At 55.3% G+C, this 18,011-nt stretch overlaps 8 protein-coding genes across 8 annotated transcripts; 4 read left to right on the forward strand and 4 right to left on the reverse strand.

Annotated features, from left to right (window-relative positions):
• Positions 1-1,430: 1,430 nt before the first annotated feature.
• On the forward strand, positions 1,431-2,915 carry CCMA1212_003855 (putative sugar phosphate/phosphate translocator; the record flags this gene model as incomplete). Its single annotated transcript, XM_073701184.1, has 5 exons — positions 1,431-1,522; positions 1,615-1,682; positions 1,758-1,763; positions 1,848-2,473; positions 2,532-2,915. The coding sequence occupies 5 exons, from the start codon at positions 1,431-1,433 to the stop codon at positions 2,913-2,915; spliced, it is 1,176 nt and encodes a 391-aa protein (XP_073560753.1).
• A 513-nt stretch (positions 2,916-3,428) lies between these two features.
• Positions 3,429-5,943, reverse strand: CCMA1212_003856 (uncharacterized protein; the record flags this gene model as incomplete). The annotated part of the gene is made up of 2 exons (XM_073701185.1): positions 3,429-5,675; positions 5,746-5,943. 2 exons carry the CDS (start codon positions 5,941-5,943, stop codon positions 3,429-3,431), a joined length of 2,445 nt encoding a protein of 814 aa, XP_073560172.1.
• Positions 5,944-6,897: 954 nt separating this feature from the next.
• CCMA1212_003857 (Mitochondrial fusion and transport protein ugo1) lies at positions 6,898-8,537 on the reverse strand (the record flags this gene model as incomplete). Its single annotated transcript, XM_073701186.1, has 3 exons — positions 6,898-7,495; positions 7,551-8,035; positions 8,121-8,537. The coding sequence occupies 3 exons, from the start codon at positions 8,535-8,537 to the stop codon at positions 6,898-6,900; spliced, it is 1,500 nt and encodes a 499-aa protein (XP_073560751.1).
• A 680-nt stretch (positions 8,538-9,217) lies between these two features.
• Positions 9,218-9,662, forward strand: CCMA1212_003858 (Adrenodoxin-like protein; the record flags this gene model as incomplete). Its single annotated transcript, XM_073701187.1, has 2 exons — positions 9,218-9,225; positions 9,320-9,662. 2 exons carry the CDS (start codon positions 9,218-9,220, stop codon positions 9,660-9,662), a joined length of 351 nt encoding a protein of 116 aa, XP_073560164.1.
• A 307-nt stretch (positions 9,663-9,969) lies between these two features.
• Positions 9,970-10,902, reverse strand: CCMA1212_003859 (Ribosomal RNA-processing protein 15; the record flags this gene model as incomplete). The annotated part of the gene is made up of 1 exon (XM_073701188.1): positions 9,970-10,902. The coding sequence occupies one exon, from the start codon at positions 10,900-10,902 to the stop codon at positions 9,970-9,972; it is 933 nt and encodes a 310-aa protein (XP_073560165.1).
• Positions 10,903-11,647: 745 nt separating this feature from the next.
• CCMA1212_003860 (uncharacterized protein) lies at positions 11,648-12,928 on the forward strand (the record flags this gene model as incomplete). Its single annotated transcript, XM_073701189.1, has 1 exon — positions 11,648-12,928. The coding sequence occupies one exon, from the start codon at positions 11,648-11,650 to the stop codon at positions 12,926-12,928; it is 1,281 nt and encodes a 426-aa protein (XP_073560525.1).
• Positions 12,929-13,752: 824 nt separating this feature from the next.
• CCMA1212_003861 (uncharacterized protein) lies at positions 13,753-15,003 on the forward strand (the record flags this gene model as incomplete). The annotated part of the gene is made up of 1 exon (XM_073701190.1): positions 13,753-15,003. The coding sequence occupies one exon, from the start codon at positions 13,753-13,755 to the stop codon at positions 15,001-15,003; it is 1,251 nt and encodes a 416-aa protein (XP_073560524.1).
• A 386-nt stretch (positions 15,004-15,389) lies between these two features.
• Positions 15,390-17,663, reverse strand: CCMA1212_003862 (uncharacterized protein; the record flags this gene model as incomplete). The annotated part of the gene is made up of 5 exons (XM_073701191.1): positions 15,390-15,585; positions 15,645-16,252; positions 16,326-17,276; positions 17,428-17,554; positions 17,659-17,663. The coding sequence occupies 5 exons, from the start codon at positions 17,661-17,663 to the stop codon at positions 15,390-15,392; spliced, it is 1,887 nt and encodes a 628-aa protein (XP_073560523.1).
• Positions 17,664-18,011: the final 348 nt, after the last annotated feature.

An 18,011-nucleotide genomic window follows, 5' to 3' on the forward strand; every position in this document is an offset into this window, starting at 1 on the left:
GACACCGACTTTGGTCATTGTTTCATTTGGCTGGGTTTGGTTGACAAGAGGCCATGTGTAGAGACTACATGTAAGTCGGCAAAATGCAAGAAAAGGAAAGAGGCGGCATTTGGACACATTTGTCTCAATATGGTTGCAATATGGAGTCCGTAAAGGCGGATGAATCAAGAATACAGGTCTTATTACCAGTATTATCCAGACCATGGCGGCAGAATGCAATAATCTTGGTGCGGCGCGGTGCCCATTGCCTGTAGACGTATATCCACGAGCACCTTCTTCCAGCCTCTGGGCTTTCCTTCCCTTGCATTCAATTGGTACCGCTGCCGGACAAACTTGAAAGTGCGTAACAGGAGTGCGTAACAAAAGTGCCAAGTACCGCTTGACAGCTTCTGCGCCTCCAGCAGCGCGTGTGGTGCCAAATGATACTTCGTATAAGGTACTCTCTAAGAGTGCTGCTGCGGCAGGCGCAGAGACAATTTTGCGCCTGCCAAACCGCATCCATTCCCTAGCTGGGGCATCCAAACAAGCCTCTGGCGACTCGGAGAGCTCCTTCCATGCCAACCACATGTGGCAAGCACGGCAGGCGCAAGGTAGCTGTGCTTGCCGGTGGCTTTAACTTTGCCGGCGCGCCGCTGGTCTGGATTGGCCGTTGGACGCTCCTGCCATGCCATCGACTGTTCATACAAGTAAGTGCTCTTTCCCTACCCCTCCACCTGGCGCCTGCCTGCCGAGCTTCCCTTTCTCGGCGCTTTCGTCTTCTTGCCAGGTCAGATTCTCGACTGCCTTTTCATTCCTTTTCTTGCCTCTGTCTTGTCGCGCTTCTTTCACGAGAAAACCATCGTCTTCTTCGGCTTTTTGGTCTGGTCATTTTTCAGCGCATCTGGATTTGGGCATTCTCTGAGCTTTTGCTGCGTCCCGTTTTCGCCTTCTCTCTTTTGGTCCAGCCGAACAAACTGCATCATCGACTCCAGCTCGCCCGACGTTTTTTCTCCGTAGCCCGCGCCTGAGTCTTGGCACTGGTGATCTCGGCCGGAACCGCAACACCCCGGTAGCTCTGCACACAAGAGACGGCAGCAGAAAGAGACGAACAAGCAGCCAGGCCAATCGATACCAATCGCAGCGATTTTGGCCATCTGCCAGACGGCAATCGAACTGGAGACGCGGACGAATATCCCTACTACTTTTTTCGCATCTCTATTCACACAACGATTAACCACTTCTTGCGCCGTGCGACCCTAGGCTGCGGCAGGGTCCGGAAGCTGCACAGCGCTGTCAGTTGATCTTGAGAGAAGGGCCAACAGACCAGACATCGTATATCTGTTCTCATCCCCCTTGGTTCTTTCCTAACGGAACCGGGCGGCAGCGCGTGGGAAACGGTCGCCTCTTCAAAAGCCGCAGAAGCTTCAGAGGTGCCAGCGGTAAAGCCGGCCATGACCGTCTCAAGCGGAAATCGCGGCTTACTGCCCATGATGGAGGCCGTGCCCTCCATCAAGGTCCAGGTACCTGTCTGGGTGTATATTGTGTAAGGATATTCCCCTGTGCGACTGCGTAATTGAGCGGGCGGATGCGGCTGCAGCGTGAGAGTACCCAGGATGAGAGCTGACCTGCATGTAGAAATTGGATGATCTTTTCGAATGTAACCATCATCTTCAACAAGTGGCTTCTAGACGCTGCTGGATTTAGTGAGTGTCATGGATCCCAGGGACAGGGACGCAGTCTGGGCTTAATGGACGTGAGAAGCTAACAAGAGATTATAGAATACCGTAAGTTGGACTCTTTTCGCCTGGCTTTCGAATACAGCAGCTCTCTTCCTCATACACGATTGTCTTGTACTGACCCCTGAACAGCTATTCTCCTTACATGCTGGCATCTCATCTATGCCACCATTGCAACTCAGATCCTCGCTCGCACGACGACGCTCCTCGATTCTCGCCGCAACATTCCTGTCAACGGCCGCCTCTACCTCCGCACCATTCTGCCCATTGGCCTGCTGTACTCCGGCTCTCTCATCTGCTCCAATGTTGTCTACCTCTACCTCTCCGTCTCCTTCATTCAGATGCTCAAGGCCGCATCACCTGTTGCTGTGCTATTCGCCTCTTGGTCCTGGGGCGTTGCTGAGCCGAGCTTGTCCAAGTTCATCAACGTCTTGGTCATCGTGCTCGGCATTGCCATCTCCAGTTTCGGAGAGATCCAATTCTCGTGGATTGGCTTTTTCTTCCAGATTGGGGGCACTTGCTTCGAAGCCGTTCGCGTGGTCATGATTCAAGTCATGCTCAGCGGCGAAGGCCTCAACATGGACCCCCTCGTCAGTCTCTACTACTATGCACCTGTCTGTGCTGTGATGAATTTCCTCATCGCCCTTGTGAGCGAATTGCCCAAGTTCAAGTGGGACGACGCTGTCAATGCTGGATTTGGAATGCTGTTTCTCAACGCCTCCATTGCCTTTATCCTCAACGTTGCCAGCGTATTCTTGGTAGGCTTGTTCCGTTGTATGGCTATTCAATATGTCAAGTGCTGACTTATCTACTCAGATTGGCAAGACCTCGGGTCTAGTCATGACTCTGACTGGTATTTTCAAGAGTATCCTTCTCGTTATTGCCTCTGTCCTCATCTGGTCCACCCAAATCACCTTCCTCCAGACTGTGGGCTACATCATCGCCCTGGCTGGACTCACCTATTACTCCCTCGGCTATGACCAACTCGCCAGCCTCGGCACGGCAACGCTTGCCTGGATCAACGAGTTTATTTCGATGAATGGTGCAAACGGTGCAATGAGGTCAAAGAGAGTGGTCGTGGTTGGCCTGTCGTCCTTGGTGGCAGTAATGGTGGTACTCGAGTTGACCATGAGCGAACGGGGTAGGCGGATGCTGGCTTCTTCGTGGCACGACAGACATGGCAGGCATGGACATGAATAATGGATGTTTTATAAATTAATGCAAGAAAAGAAAAAGAAAGCAAAAAAAAAAAAAAAAAAATCTCTGGAGAAATAGATACCATAGGCGACACGCCGTGATTACTGGAAGACATGCTCCAGGATACAACATAGTTAGGATTCGTGAAGGGACTTTGAATGAGAAATTGATACCTGCTCAAAAGGAACTTCACTCGAATGACCCTAGTTCCGCGGCAAGTAAATATATCGTCTTCGACTCTATGAAACCGTCCTTGCCAAGACCCTGCAAAGCACGTTCCCCCATTTTCCTTTCCATACCGAACATCATCCCCGTTGGTTCATTACTCAGGGTATCTTGACTTCCTCTTTGTTGAAGAGAAGGCCATTCAGCATTACCATTCCATAACCCTCTAAGCTGTGACAAATACTAAATGTCCGCACACACATGAAGAGGGTTTAAAAAAAAGAAAAAGGAAAAAGGACATGCGTAAGACATGGAATATTAGCGCTGCTCCATTTCCCCCAATGGACCTCCTCATCGACTTCGACTCCGACGGCGGCTCCGGCTGCGGTGTCGCTCGCGGCGAGGGGACAGACTGCGGTCTCGTCTGGTGCGGCGATCTCTGTCTCTGTCTCTGTCTCGATCGTCGTCGCGATCCCGACTGTGGTCTCTTCGAGGGCGGACGCGGTCTCGATCTCGGTCTCGGTCACGGTCACGGTCACGGTCTCTATCGCGGGGTGCTCGGCGGTCCCGGTCCCGATCTCGCTCCCGCTCCCGGTCTCTGTCGCGATCTCTGTCTCGTTCGCGGTATCGGGCCCTGTCGTGGCTGTTGCTCCGCGATCTGCTCCTAGGTCTCTCGTCCCGGCCTCCGGGGGCATATCTGTCAACTGCTTGTCCATCACCCTTTACGCTCTGTCGCGTCGCAAGTGTTCTCTCACCACTACTAGTCTTCTTGTCGTCCACGCCGGGGATCGGCAGGCCCTTTTCTCTGGCGTCCTTCTGAGCCGCCAGGTAAGCCTTGGCCTCCTTCTCCCGCTTCCTGACTTCCTCGAGCTTCCACTCTTCCAGCTCGTCTTTGGATGCCGCGAGCGGCAGGGCTGATGAACCAGGTCGAGACCGTGAACGGCTGCGTCGGTCGCTCGTGCGTTCTCTTTCCCGGTCGCGGTCACGGTCTTTGCGATCCTTGTCTCTATCGCCGGATCGATCGCGGCTGCGACGACGCGGGGAGCGTGCGTCCGACCGAGGTGGATAGTAGGAATCTGCTCCGCCGCGGCGACTGTCCCTTGACCGGCTGCGTTGTCGTCGAGCCCGGGACCGGCTTCTGTCTCGTCGATCGGCTCGCCCGTGAGACCGCGAACGCTCTCGACGATCCCGACTGCGGTCCCTACTACGGTCCCGGCGATCAGTCTTGACTCGTGAGCGGCTTCTTTCTCGTCGGGCAGATCGAGGCCGTGAACGACTTCGAATTCGCCGGCGCGAAGTGCTCCTAGCAACGGATCGGTCACGCCTAGCCCTCGAGCGACTTCGGTCACGTCTGTCATCCCTCCGGCGCCGGGACCGACTCCTCTCTCTGCGTATCCTCGAACGGCTTCTATCCCTTCTATCTCTTATTCGGGAGCAACTTCGATCGCGCCTTGGGGAGTCTGAGCGGTGATCTCGGCGGCGCCGTTCATCAGTGTCTCGTAGTCGGCTTCGATCCCTATCCCTGTCCGTATCCTTGTCATGGTCTCTGTCGTGAGTTCGTGATACGCTTCTGCTAGTACGGCGCTCCTCCTTAAGTCCCGCCGGCTTCGGGTCGATAGACGACCTTGAGTCCCTCCTGTCGACCGGTTTTCTAGACTCCGCAGTCTTGGAAGAGTCTCGTCGAATCGGGTTGATAGCTGAAGCCGGACCAACCTTCCTCGGAGGAGGAGCCAATGTAGTATCAATGTCCATCTCCAGCTTGATGCGGGTCGCCTTGCTGCTTTCACGCAACAGATCGGCCAGAGCCTCTTGTTCCAGTCGCTCGTGTTCTTCCTTTGACAATTTCTCCTTCAACTCCTCGGACAGAGCCACCTTTTCCTTGCGAGCGCTTCCGTTTTCACGGTCACGGTCGCGATCGCGGTCTCGGTCTCGGTCTCTGTCCCGATCACGATCGCGATCACGCTCACGATCTCGTTCACGAGTCCTGTCCCTGTCCCGGCCTCGATCTCGTTCTCGGTCTCGATCGCGATCCCGGTCGTCATCGCGATCCTTCTCTCGCTTCTCTCGGTCCTTGTGCCTCTGCTCTCGCTCCAAGTCGCGCTGTCGCTCCCTCTCCTCGCGCTCTTGCTCGCGCTTTCTGCGGCGCTCGTCCCTTTCTTCCTGGCGTTTGAGCTCGGCCTTCTCCCGCTCCTTTTCTTCCCGTCGGCGCTCTTCCCTGGCGATGCGCTTTTTCTCCTCTTCAATGGCAGCCTCCTTGCGCCTCAGCTCCTCTCGTACCCTCTCGCGCTCGGCCTGCTTGGCGGCGGTGTCGGCAGCATACTCCTCGTCCGTCTTGGCGCCGCGCTTTTGCTCTTCGTCGGCGAGTTCCGCGCCGATTTCGGCTCGCCTGGTCTCCCTGATGCTTCGTTCGATCGCGTCCACGTCGATCAGCTCCCCAATCACGTCCTTCGCCTTGTCGTACACCCCTGATCGTTCCAGCGCGCCATCAATCAGAGCGGCGGCCTTTCTGGGATCTAGCGTGAGGAGCTGATGAGGATTGCGCTCGACTTCTTGCTCTGCTACTTCCAGGATGGCCTTTGTAACTTGGGCCTCGTAGTCCTGGAGCCCAGAAAGAAAGACAAGGTTAGCAACAGAAAGTTGAGGCGTCAAAGCCGGTTGGTGTACGTACACTGGCTGCAAACTTGTCCCAAACCTGCTTCCTTACGGAATCGTATGCTCCTTCTTTCTTGAAGCTATGCGCCAGGGACTCGATCGCCGCTCGCGTCGCCGACGGCAAAGGCAGCTCAGAAGCCTTGAACTTGCGCACAACGGGGTCGGCGGCGGTCGGTCGGTCGGCCATCTTGGAAGGCTCTGCGGGCGTCGCCATACCGCTCTGTAGTTCTGCCCTTGCGCGCTGTTGCGTGGGTGCGGCGCGCGCGCCCCTCGTGATGCAGCGGTTCGAATGGCTCTTTTTCGCCCGAAATTCAAGACATGTCGCTACAATCGGAGAACAATTTGAGTAGCAGCGGTTGCACCCGGTCCCCTGAATCGCATTCGGAGGGTCAGCCTGGCTATGCCTCTGGCTTGAGGAAGGGAATGTGCAGAGTTGAAGGGCAGAGGTGGGAGGATCATCAGGTGAACGCCTGCTCACGTGACGGCAATTGTATGTCGGTGGATGTACTCGGGCTCTAGAGCGACACCAACAGCTGCATTACTCGGTGAAAGATGATATACATGATTGCAATGATTATAGTTGTTCTACTCTTGATTCAACTTGCCAGACATTTGAGCATATTAAGCCGGGTGAACGAACACTGAAATCAGCATCTGCTGGCTGAATCGTGTGTATCGGTTGAGCCTCCTGAGCCTCCTCCACGGCATCCACAGACCATGGATAAGGCCAATGGAACTGAGTGACTTCAACCGACCAAATAGCGCTATTGAATTGTTCGTAGATTGGTCTGGAAAGTCAAGTTGTAATGTTCCCATTTGTCATTGTCATTGCATCCATTCAACGCCATATCAGCTACGGAGCAAACATCCTAAATCAGACAACCAGGTAGTACTAAATGCTCTGCTTTCTAAGAGAAGAAAGAGGGGATGGTGTTCGCAGCCAGTCGTGTATGCGTATGAATGAAGGTATAATCATGATGTCGTCGTTCCATCATAAGAGTCGTCGAAGCGGAGATTTTCTTCTTCTTCTTCTTCTTCTTCCTTGTCCTGTCGTCCTCGGGAGATGGTGTACTGGCATCTCTCCATCCTTTCCCTCCTTTTCCATTCTTGCCCTTTGTCCTCATTGGTATACATGCCACTTCGGCTCCTCCTACTTTCGCCTTGTCGTCTAAAACTCGCCGTCGCCTCCGTGCCCAACCATGTTGGCCATCCAAACGCCGACCAAGCCCCACCAGCTGATTCGCCATCCTCTCCAGAGACCTTCCACACCCTGGCCCTTCTTATGTGTAGGCTGAAGGTTCTTGGTCTTGACTTTGCCGCGCTTGCTCAATACGGGCTTGGGTGGGATCTCGCGAGCACCCTCCTCGGCAACAATGTGGTACATGGTGCCGAAAGTACCATAGTACTTGCCAATGGGCACGATGGTCTCCAGCGCTGGTTCGCCGTCATTGAGAGCCTCCAGGTACTCGGGTTCGGAGAGCACAGAGAGCTGGCCTCGGCGAAGGACGGTCTCCAAGGGTAGCTTGATGAGAACTCCCACGGACGAGGCAAAGAACTTGGCAGCGGAGAACGTCATGGGCGCAATTTCGCTTGTGATCATGAACTTGGTCTTCAGTGCCAAGGGAGTAGAGAGGGTGAAGATGGGGTTGACGAGGGAGTGTAGAATGGTGGGGACGACAATCTTGGGAGGGCAGTAGTAGGACGGCAGGGCTCGAAGGCTTGCGATGGTCCTCCGTTGTCCCTTGAAGGGATTTGTGAGAATCAACCTGGTCGTCATGTCAGCCTGTGAGAGTCGGTAGTCCATGCAGCTGTATCACATACCTCGTGCGGACGAGATCGAGGGGCGCCAGTACGAGGCTGGTTGTGACGGCGGCGGCGGCAGCCACAAAGAGCGAAGCCCAGGGATACGGAGACGCTATATCAACCAGACGGTCGATATTGTCCCTGACCCCCAGGTCGGGCACGTTGAAGACGGCACTCAGGAAGCTTCTTGACCAGTTCTCCAATAGAGACTGTAGGACGGTGTAGAGAAAGGTCGCGTTTGCACCCTTCCAGACTCCCCATGCGCCGTCTCTCTGCCATAGCTGCCCAATGACGTCAAGAACAGAATCGGGGCGACGAAGATTCAAGAAGTGCTCGGGAACAGCGGGCACCTTCTTGGGCGTCGTCGGAGACTGGAGAGGAGACTCTGCCCGTCGACTGCTGGGTCGCCTCTCGGCTGAAGGCTGGTTCGAATTCCAGGGATTCGGTATGGCGGGGTCGTTTGTTGTGAAATATGCCGGCTCATCGTTTTCGGAATCCTCCCCCTGCGATGATTTTGTCGTGTCAGCTCTGAGGGAAAAGACGAGCAACAAGAGTGTGGGATAGGTAGATGCGCGAGGCGATGCTTACTTCGAATGCCGAACCAGCTCGACTCGGCACCTGAGGAGCGGCAACAGGTGTCTCTGGTTCTGCAGCCCCCACGAGGGCAGCCTTTTCATCCTGATCCCGGACCTGCAGGATCATCTTGGCAACCTCGAAAGGCTGCCCGAGCAAGACGGACATGTACTTCCATATCAGCTCGTCGACGAGTTCTCGGGCGCTCTCGACGACGGACGGCGAGTCGGACATGAGTTCCTTGTAGTCGAGATCGTTGAGCATGTTCTTCGCCTTGGAGGCGTACTTTGCACCGCTCGCCACATCGTAGCTGTTGCCGCCAGAGAAGGGATTCGAGCTCGGGATCGAGACCGGCTCAGCCCGCTCCTCGATGGTGGGAGGCCGGTGGTACGGCCGCAGGGGGTTGACGGCGTGTTCCTTTGTGTATGACATGGTTGATTGGGGGGGTTGGAGGAGAGAGATGCCGGATCTCTGCCTCTTCGGACTGTCTCTTTCAACCCAAGTTGGGCTCCTGTGGTGGTGCTCGAGATAAAAATGCAGTTCATTGGCAAAGCTCACCTGCAAGGTGGGAGCTGAGGTACAAAGTACGTGCTGCGTGCTGCGGTCCCTCCCCCGGTAGATGCATTGCGCAGCCGATAAGCATCCTTATCACGGGCATTCCCACCGCAAACTTGCAGAGCTTCGGAGTTGCGAGCGTCCAGCGAACCGGAGGCGGTTTATTAACGAGCACCAGTCCGGCTTTGCTCTTCGGGATTCTTTCTAGTCATAAAACCGCTGCGGCCTTGTCTCTGGGCTCTGGCGATTGTTCAGCCCAGGCCAATTCCATATTGCGACGACAGCACTTCGATTCTATCCCGCTCGATTTGAATTTTTCTTCTGCCGCCGAATCCCGGTCAAAGCGCTTCACATGTCGGCCTCAAGGACGCTCTCACGAGGCCTGGCGAGGCTGTCGCAAGCCGGATGCCGTTCAAGTCTCTCTACCATTGCGCCGAACAGAGGCTTGATGGCCTCATCGAACGCTTCGAGGATATGCGTGCCTCTGTCAAGAGCCCTTCCATCTTTCCAATTGCCTCTGAGTCGCCGCGCATTCTCTACAACCCCCCAGAGGCGGCATGGCCATGTGACCCCGCCAAAGCCCGGTGAAGAGTGAGCAGCAAGAACAAAGCTCAGCTGCAAAGGCTACCAAAGACAAAAGGCGGCTAACATCAACGCAGACTCTGGGTTACATTCATCGACAAGGAAGGCGAAGAGCACAAGTTTGCCGTCTCGGCCGGCGACAACCTGCTCGACATTGCGCAGGCCCACGACCTGGAGATGGAGGGCGCCTGCGGGGGCTCATGCGCGTGCTCGACTTGCCATGTTATCGTGGAGTCTGAGGACTACTACGACAAGATGCCCGAGCCCGAAGACGACGAGAACGACATGCTGGACCTCGCCTTTGGGCTGACCGAGACCAGCCGCCTGGGGTGCCAGGTGAAGATGACCAAGGAGCTGGACGGCCTGGTCGTGAGGCTGCCTTCGATGACGAGAAACATGCAAGCGAGCGATTTTCAGTGATTGTGCGGGCGGTGGTTGATGTGAATACGGGCATATCAGATGCCGGCAACTGAAAAGAAAATTGACAACTCTGTATTTTTACAATTGAACAGACTAGAAGTGGTGGACTGGGTCGGCGAGCCTTGGGGTTTGGGCGCAAGCATTCTGCCCAAAGGGGGGTATCTTTGGGATGAAATATTGTATACCTAGTGATGTGTAGTAGATCTGAAGACAGGCCGAACTTCGCTCCCCGGATAGATAGGTACATATGGAAACAAAGTAAAACAATGACCAAAAGACAAGCACAAGAACCCAATGATGATGAACCCTACGCCTCTTCCAACGGTGTCTTCTTCAAGCCGCCACCCCCGGAAGCAATCAGATCCAGGAAACCCTTTTTGCTCATCTCGTTGACCTTCTCCTCCCTCGTCTTGGCTCCAATGATGCCCTCCTTTCTCGCCGCCTTTTCCGCCTCCGCCGCCTGCACCTGGGCGGCCCGTACGGCATTGAACATGCGGATGACACCCCTCTGCGCCGTCTTGCGCAGCGTCTTCTCAATGGCCAGGATCTCCGACGTCGTCATCTCCGGCTCGCCCGACTCGTCCACCGACGCCACCAGGACGTCCTTGACGCGGCCCTTTTCCAGCGCGACTCTCTTCTGCTCCTTGAGCTTCCTGCGGGCCTTGGCCTCGAGGGCAATGTCCACGGCGGCCTTGGAGGCTTCGTGCGCGGCGGCGCTCCGGGAGAGCACGGGGTCGGACCGTTTTGATGCGGAAAGCTTGGTGGATAGAATCTTGGAGAGCGATGTCGCGAACGCCGTGGGGTCGTTTCGTTTTGATTTCGTCTTTGGTGCGTCTACGCCGAGGTCAAACTCGTCGTCGTCGTCATCCGACTCGCCCTCTTCTTCATCTTCTCCTTCTTCTTCTTCTTCATCGTCGTCCTCCTGCTGTGCAGATTCCGGCTGCGGCTCGGACTTTTTTGACTTTGACTTCTTGGCAATCGCCTTCTTCTTCTTCTCTACAGGCGCTTCTTCGTCAGAGCTCGAGGAGGCATCCTCGTCGGCGCCGGCGCCATCGTCTGCGGGCGCATTGTGAATGTCGTCGTCGGAATCTAGCAGGTTGACGGGGTCAAAGATCTGCTGCTGCTGCTGCTCCTCTTCGGGCTCTGAGTCGCTGTTGTAGGCTTGCGCTTTTCGCTGCTTCTTGTTGGGGCGATGCGACTTGTTGTCGTTGCGCCGCTTCTTGTTTGTCATGCCAGCCATTGTGTTCGAGGTCTGCTTGTTGATGGATGCAGGCAGACGAGATTGATGATGCTGTTGTTCGCTGGGGAATTTCGGAAAAGTCAAAAGATGCGACTGAATTCTGCCGTTTCCTGCATTTTTTTTCCTTCTCTGCAGCCGCTCGCATTGGGGAAGGCGGTGAAGTGCCCCGCTGGAGAGCTCGCGTGTGGGTCCCCCGGTACGTAACGAAGTACCTTCAGGGTTCTCCTTTGGGAAGGCCGAGTTGCCAGGCTGAGGCGGCAGCCCCCGATAATCTTTGGCCTGACGCTCGTTGAATCCTACAGGATTGCATGATGTTTAACCTCTGGATGAAGCAGTTTTAATAGGCAGAGAGTCACGCTTCTCAGGGATCTGACAGCAAAATCTCGACTCTGATACGATACACGGCACTGCTCCTTCAGCTCATTTCCGTCATTCTTGCTCCAACTGATACGCCTCACAGCTCCGGGCGGATTCGGCTTTTTGCGGGGCAACGCCGATGCAGTCGGCCGTCAGTTCATTTCGTCACACCCATTCGCATCAGACTTGTTGGACGTCAGGGTCGAGGGTCCGGATCAATTAATCCATCGAATGAGTCGTCGTAAATTTGCTGGAGCTTGAGTCGCTCGGCAAGAGTGGAAAGGACAAGCTTGGCTCATCTCCGCAGCACATTGGAGCATCTTCAGACCAGTCTCTCTATACCCCTTTTTGGGGAGCAAAGGATCAGGCTTCTCTATCTCTATCAGACATGTTCGGGCAGTACTCGCTGGGTAACAACCCGGCCGATGGCGCCTATCGAGTGCCCAAGCTGAACCACAAGAAGTCGCGGTATGGCTGCCAGCGCTGTCGCACACGGCGAGTCAAGTGCAACGAGGCAAAGCCCGTCTGCCAGCACTGCGAGCGCCACAGGGCCAAATGTATCTATGACCGTCTACCACAGAAGCAGAAGGAACCTGAGGAGACGTCTCCGCGGTCCCCCAATGTGCCACCGGCCGGCTTGTCGAGGACTTCCGAGACCGGTTCAAACAAGCATTCTCCTGCACCGTCGGTGGACCCGCTGGACGAAGCTGCGTTGGAGTCGAAACAACGACGGATGCTGGAGACGAGGCTGATGCACCTCTATCTCACCGAGACGGGACCGTCGCTCCCCATCGATGACAAGACGTACAGTGTCTTTGCCAAGAAGATCCCCAAGATGGCCCTGGACTCGGAGGCCTTGCTGTATGCCATCTATGCCCTGGCTGCCATCCACTCGCTCATCTGCAAGATCGACGACTCCTTTGACGGGCTGGACGTGCATCGGCGCTACCTCGCGATGGCTGTCCACGAGCATCAAAAGGAAGTGAGTGGGCTGAATGAGCACAACTTTGAAGTCGTCTGCCTCACATCCCACATGCTGCGCATCTCTACCTTTGCGACGATGCGCTTCCGAAGCCGTGAGCCATACACTCCCCCTCTCGAATGGATCCTGATCACTGGCACGACGCAAGCATTGTTTAACAAAGCCTGGGGCATCATCATGGCGCACCCCGAGTCCATCGTGTCAGGCATGATGAGGAGCTCGCCCGCCATCTACGATGCGCGGGCCAGGTTCGGCGAGACGCACCGGGAGGGCCTCGAGTTTATCCTCGAGCGGGACGCCGAGGACCTGGCGTCGGAGCCTTGGGACATGGAGATCCAGGACGCGTACGAGACGACGCTGAGCTACATTGGAGGCGTCCTGGACTTGCTGCACCCAAAGGACGGCGTTTTCGACGTGGACGACGCGAGGCGAAGGCTGGTCATCTTTCCCATGGCGGTGAAGAAGAAGTTCCTGGAGCTCACGTCGGAGGTGCGGCCGAGGGCCATGGTGATTCTGGCGTACTATTTCTCGATTCTCGTCATTGAGAAGCTGTGGTGGGTTGGCGACGTGGGCAAGATGGAGGTGCAGGGCATTGCCGCCAACTTGCCGGCCAAGTGGCAGAGGATGGTGGAGTGGCCGCTGCAGGTGGTTGAGACGAAGAGAATTCTGCCCTTGACATACAAGTGAGGGGAATCAGGCGTCAGTAAATAGGGAGCAATTCGAGTTTGAAGGGATATTGAACCGTTGTGTGTGTGCTCTGTGTAAGTGTTGAGGGGGGAATGAAGATGATGGCCTTCTACAAGATATAAAGTTTCCAGGAGAAGCCACAATGTTTCAGATGGGCCCCTTGATGTTGGCACGGTACTTCGAAGCTGATCAATCACGTCTTCTCCTTGTCTTTCCAAATGCACTCCACATAGAGAAACTCGCGTCTGTCTCTTCGTTCTCGGATTGCAAAGGCTTCTCCTCCAGGGTGGGACGTCGCTCTCGTTCTTCCCAATCGGGCTTAGCCCCAACGAAACAACCTCATTCAGCTCGCTTTCGCTCAGCTGACTGGCGTCGTCTTCGGATACATTCCGAAGCAATAACCAGAGAGTCGAACAAACAACAAACGTTTACTATTCACGAGACAGAATTAATTGCTTGACGCCTCTTAATTTACTACAAAACCTATCCCGGGCAATGGAAAAAGCCACGATGCATTGGGTTGGCTTCGGATTCGTTGCGAATGCGAGGGAACGGAGAATTGGCTGCTCGAGTCTGGGTGTACGGAGTGGCTTCAGGCAACGCATGAGAATTATATATAATCGTCCGACTTGATCGGCGAGATTTTTTATGAGCTGATACATATTCAAGATATCAAGCTTCCTCTCAGACACTGGCTGAACTTGCATCAACTATAGCTCTCGTTACACTCGTCAACCATCTCAGATATTGAACCTCCCTCCTCTTAACATCCTCACAACCAACCCACCCGGACAGAAACCTTCTTCATCGCACACCACCTCAAAATGACGTCAAAAAGCAACCCCCAAACCGCCCCCATGCTCCATCTCAGCCCCGACCCAAGCTTCCACTTCGAACTCCTCCGCGCCATCTCCACAGCATCCTACCAAGGCGCCGACGTAGGCGAAGTCCTTACCGCCGCAGCAAGCATCCAGCCCGGCGACTTCGAAAGTTACTACACAGCTTTCTACTCCCTCGCCCTCCGCGTGCGCAAGCAAGCCTCGGCCATCGACCCCCATAAGTTCCCCGTCTCCGCCAGAAACGCCTACTTCAGGGAGGCCACGTATCTCCGCTCGGCAGAGTTCTACTTGCACGGCAACTGGGACGATGAGCGCATCAGGTCGGCGTGGGATGAGCACAGAGCAGCCTTCGACAAGGCGATTGCGCTGCTTCCCGTACCGGGAGAGAGGGCTGAGCTCCGGGCTGAAGGATTTCATGTTCCTATCATCTTTTACGGCTGCGGACGGCCCGGCCGGCGTCCGATAATCATCATGTGCAACGGCTACGACGGCGCGCAAGAAGAGCTGTATCATGTTGCCGTCGAGGCTGCCCTCTCTCGGGGCATCAACGTCATCACGTACGAAGGACCAGGCCAGCCCACCGTCCGCCGCGAGCAGGGCGTCGGCTTCACCCACCAGTGGGAACGCGTCGTCTCCGTCGTCATCGACTATGCCCTTGCGCGAGACGACGTTCAGCTGGATGCCGTTGGTCTCTGGGGATACTCCCTAGGAGGCTTTCTCGCCGCCCGCGCCGCCGCCATGGAACCGCGCTTCGAGCCTCGCATCGCTGCTGTGATGGCCATTGACGGCGTCAGCGACTTTGGTGCAGCGGTACTCGAAAAGTTCCCTCCAGAGCTGCTCACCCTTTTCAAAAGTGGCAACAAGGAGGCCTTCGATCAGGCCGTCACATCCGCCCTGTCGAGTCCCGCCGCGCCGACCCCTTTTCGCTGGGCCATTGAGCATGGCTTGTGGGCGTTCTATACCAAGTCACCGTTTGAGTGGGCGACCAGGTGCCTCGACTTTAAGCTGGGCGATGCCGTCCACCATATCGGTGTGCCGTTCTTCGTGGCGGACGCGGAGAATGACGATTTGTTGCCTCGGCAGGCAAAAGGGCTTGCGGACGCCGTTGGAGAGCTGGCGACGTATCACTTGTTTTCGGCCGAGGACGGGGCGGGAGAGCATTGCTCCATTGGTGCCTCTGTGCTCCAGAACCAGGTTGTTTTTGACTGGTTTCAGGACGTAGTGTCGAGAAAATGAGGCGATGACGCGACGGTGTGATGAAGGGGGAATTTCTAACTTGAGGTGTTCATGAATGTTTGCTAGGGTTGTGAAGAAACAGCGTCCTATTCAGAGTGACAAGCGTCCGACCCTCTGCTTAGATATATATAAAACCGATAGAGTGATAATGTCCTTATCTCACAATTGTCAGTATAACCGAAACACTCCAGCACACATGAACACGGTCCTGTTCCATCCCAAACAAATCCAGCGAACAACCTGTTCGTACACGACTTTCCCTGCAAGCAGACTCCAAGGGATGTAGATACTTGTCCCAATTCCATCGACCAAAAATGACACCCAAAATCCATTACCCGGCAGTGAGCCAAACAAACTCCGAGGTGTGACTTTGTTACGCAACGTGCCTACCAACCCCTAAGCCTATCCCAAAAAGACCCTGAAGAAGCCTTCTTCTCCTCTTCAGGAGGAACCGGCGGAGCTGTGATGGTCATGTTCCATTTCTCATCGCCGCTGATGAAGAGACGGTAGAGAAGCTTGCTCTCGCCGTCTTCCTCTTCAATGGTGAACGAACCAAACTTGGACATGCCGGAGTGATGATAACTGTTATCGCGGTCAGGACGGCTCGCCGATATCATGGGTATATGTGAGGGCAAACTTACTGGATCAGAACATCTTCATCATCCACCTGACTATACGAGGGAATCGGAGAAGCAAACTGATTCAGCGGACTGGTTGAGAACTCGTAGACGGTCGACTCCTCGGGCCACTCGGACTCGGGAGGGGGTGGGAACTTGGTTGCGGCAAATTCGTGCCTGTCGCCGGACAAGACGACGACGCCAACTCCGCGAGCGGCGACATCCCACATGGCTTCGAGTATCTTCTTTCTCTCAACCAAGAATCCGCCCCAAGTGTCCTTCACGTTCACGGGCCAATTCTTCGTAAAGGGAATGGATGAGGCCACAAACTTCCACCTCACGCCCTTGGGCTCGGGTCGGGCAAGCCAGGCCAAAAAGTCGGCCAGCTGATCGGCGCCTAGCATCGTCTTCTCCGTCGAATTGAAGGGCAGCGAGTTGCTGGACCGGTAGCTGCGGGTGTCGAGCATGAAGAAGCTCGCGGGGCCCTGCACAAACTCAAACCAAGTGGCGCCCTGTCGACGCTCGCTCGTCGTGCCGGCGGCCACAGCACGCGGAGGGTTGATTTGAGCCTGGTAGATGTGCCACGGGTTCACGGCGTTCTCGTACACCCCAGTGCTGTTGGCATCCCAATCCTATGTGATACCGTTGTTAGTCGATACGACATTCAGCAGACTCGGAGCTTAGTGAGGGGAGGGGGGGATTTACATTGGCAATCTCGTGATCATCCAAGACGTGAATCCAGCTCAAGTTCTGGCCAACAGGGGGCCAATCCGGAGAGGCATATACCTGCCGATACTGCATGCGATACTCATCGACTGACTTTCCGAAGCGCTCGGGGACATCGACGTAGATAAAATCGCCCAGGAAGAGCATGAATTGCGCACTCAGCTCAGGAAGTCTCTTTGCAAGATTCCGCAGTCCTGGAATTGCCAGCGGGTGATCAAAGGGGGAGTAAGGGAAACGCGGCAGGATGCATGAGGTGGACAAGAAGGTGTATTTGCCTCCGTTCTGCGTTGGCATCTTCCCAGGCGGGGGCGCCGCAGTCAGCTCGCCCGTGTGATTGTTCGAAGTCCGCCACTCATACTTTTGCTGCTCAGTGTAGCTCAGGAGCGGAATGGTGAGAACACTGGTGAAGTCCGTTTCGTTGGTGGTGGCCTTGACGCTGCCGACGGATTGCCAGATGAGGCCGTTGTAGTGCCGGATCTGGAAAGTGACGGGCATCTTGGCCTGGTCAGGCTCGCGGATGAGAAAGTTGGCCTCGTTGTGAGAGACGTATCCGAGCCGCACAAAAGACAGGTCATCGGCAGGATAGTACCAGCGAGCGCGGTACAAGGCATCGGCCGTGAGGCCAACGAACACCAGGTTGATGAGAAGGCTCAGCAAGGAGCTGAGGGGTCGCTTTGCACTGGGGGCGCCGTAGAAGATGATTTTCCAAGCCGGTACATCCTTTTCGGACAAGGAAATCGTTTCCTTCACGTCGACCTCATCCGCGACCAGCTCCTGGTCCGGTTCATCATCCGACGTGACGATGGTTTCCTTGACCGTGATGTCGACCTCATCATCCACAACTTCAAGCTCGGGCGGAGAGAAGAAACTTGTCAAGAAAGCAGGAATATAGATTGCAAACAGAGCGAAGATAACAGACGGAAATCGAGCCTATGATGTGGTTAGGCATGCACGTTATGTTTACTTACTTTCACGGTCTCCGGACAAGCAGGTGTCGATACTTACGGGAAACTACAGGTGGCGTCAGCTCGAAATCCAATATCACATGTATCCCATGAAGAGGAAAGAAAGCATCACGTACAGCACGGAAGAAGAGAAGGGCTCCTATCCTTATTGCGACCGAGGACGCATTTGCGACACTCCTTTGGATGGCCATGTTGCCAACGGGGCCAGCTTCAACCCCCGCAAGGTCAGACGGCGAGGGGTCGCTGGGAGGAGCAGGGCAATTGAACCGACAGCCAGAGAGGGGTTAAGAAGTATCAGATGCACGGGATCAAAGATGTTGAAGCTAGAAGAAGATGAGCCTCGTCACCTCATGGCGATGTCACGGAGATGGAGAAGAGAGAAGCAAAGGTTGACAGCTCGTGAATGTACAATCGACGTCACTATAACACGAATAACAACAAACTGGGCGCGGGATCAAGCCAATGATATAGCGGTGTCTCAGCTGTGGCTGGAGCGGTACGTATCCCAATGTAGCCCCCCATGTGTCCCACACGCCGCTTGCCGCGATTATTACAGGCGATCGAACGCTGAAGCTCTGGGCTCTTAGCGGGATAGGCATCAATGCAGGAAGAAGGCAGAAAGAATCAGGGGGCGGGGTCGCGAATTTCCCGTGCCGAGACCGAGACAAAGTACTGTACATGTACGTGTGGCTTGTTGCTG

Source organism: Trichoderma ghanense, assembly GCF_004382785.1.
Source record: "Trichoderma ghanense strain CCMA-1212 chromosome Unknown scaffold_3, whole genome shotgun sequence".
NCBI classification, from domain to species: domain Eukaryota; kingdom Fungi; phylum Ascomycota; class Sordariomycetes; order Hypocreales; family Hypocreaceae; genus Trichoderma; species Trichoderma ghanense.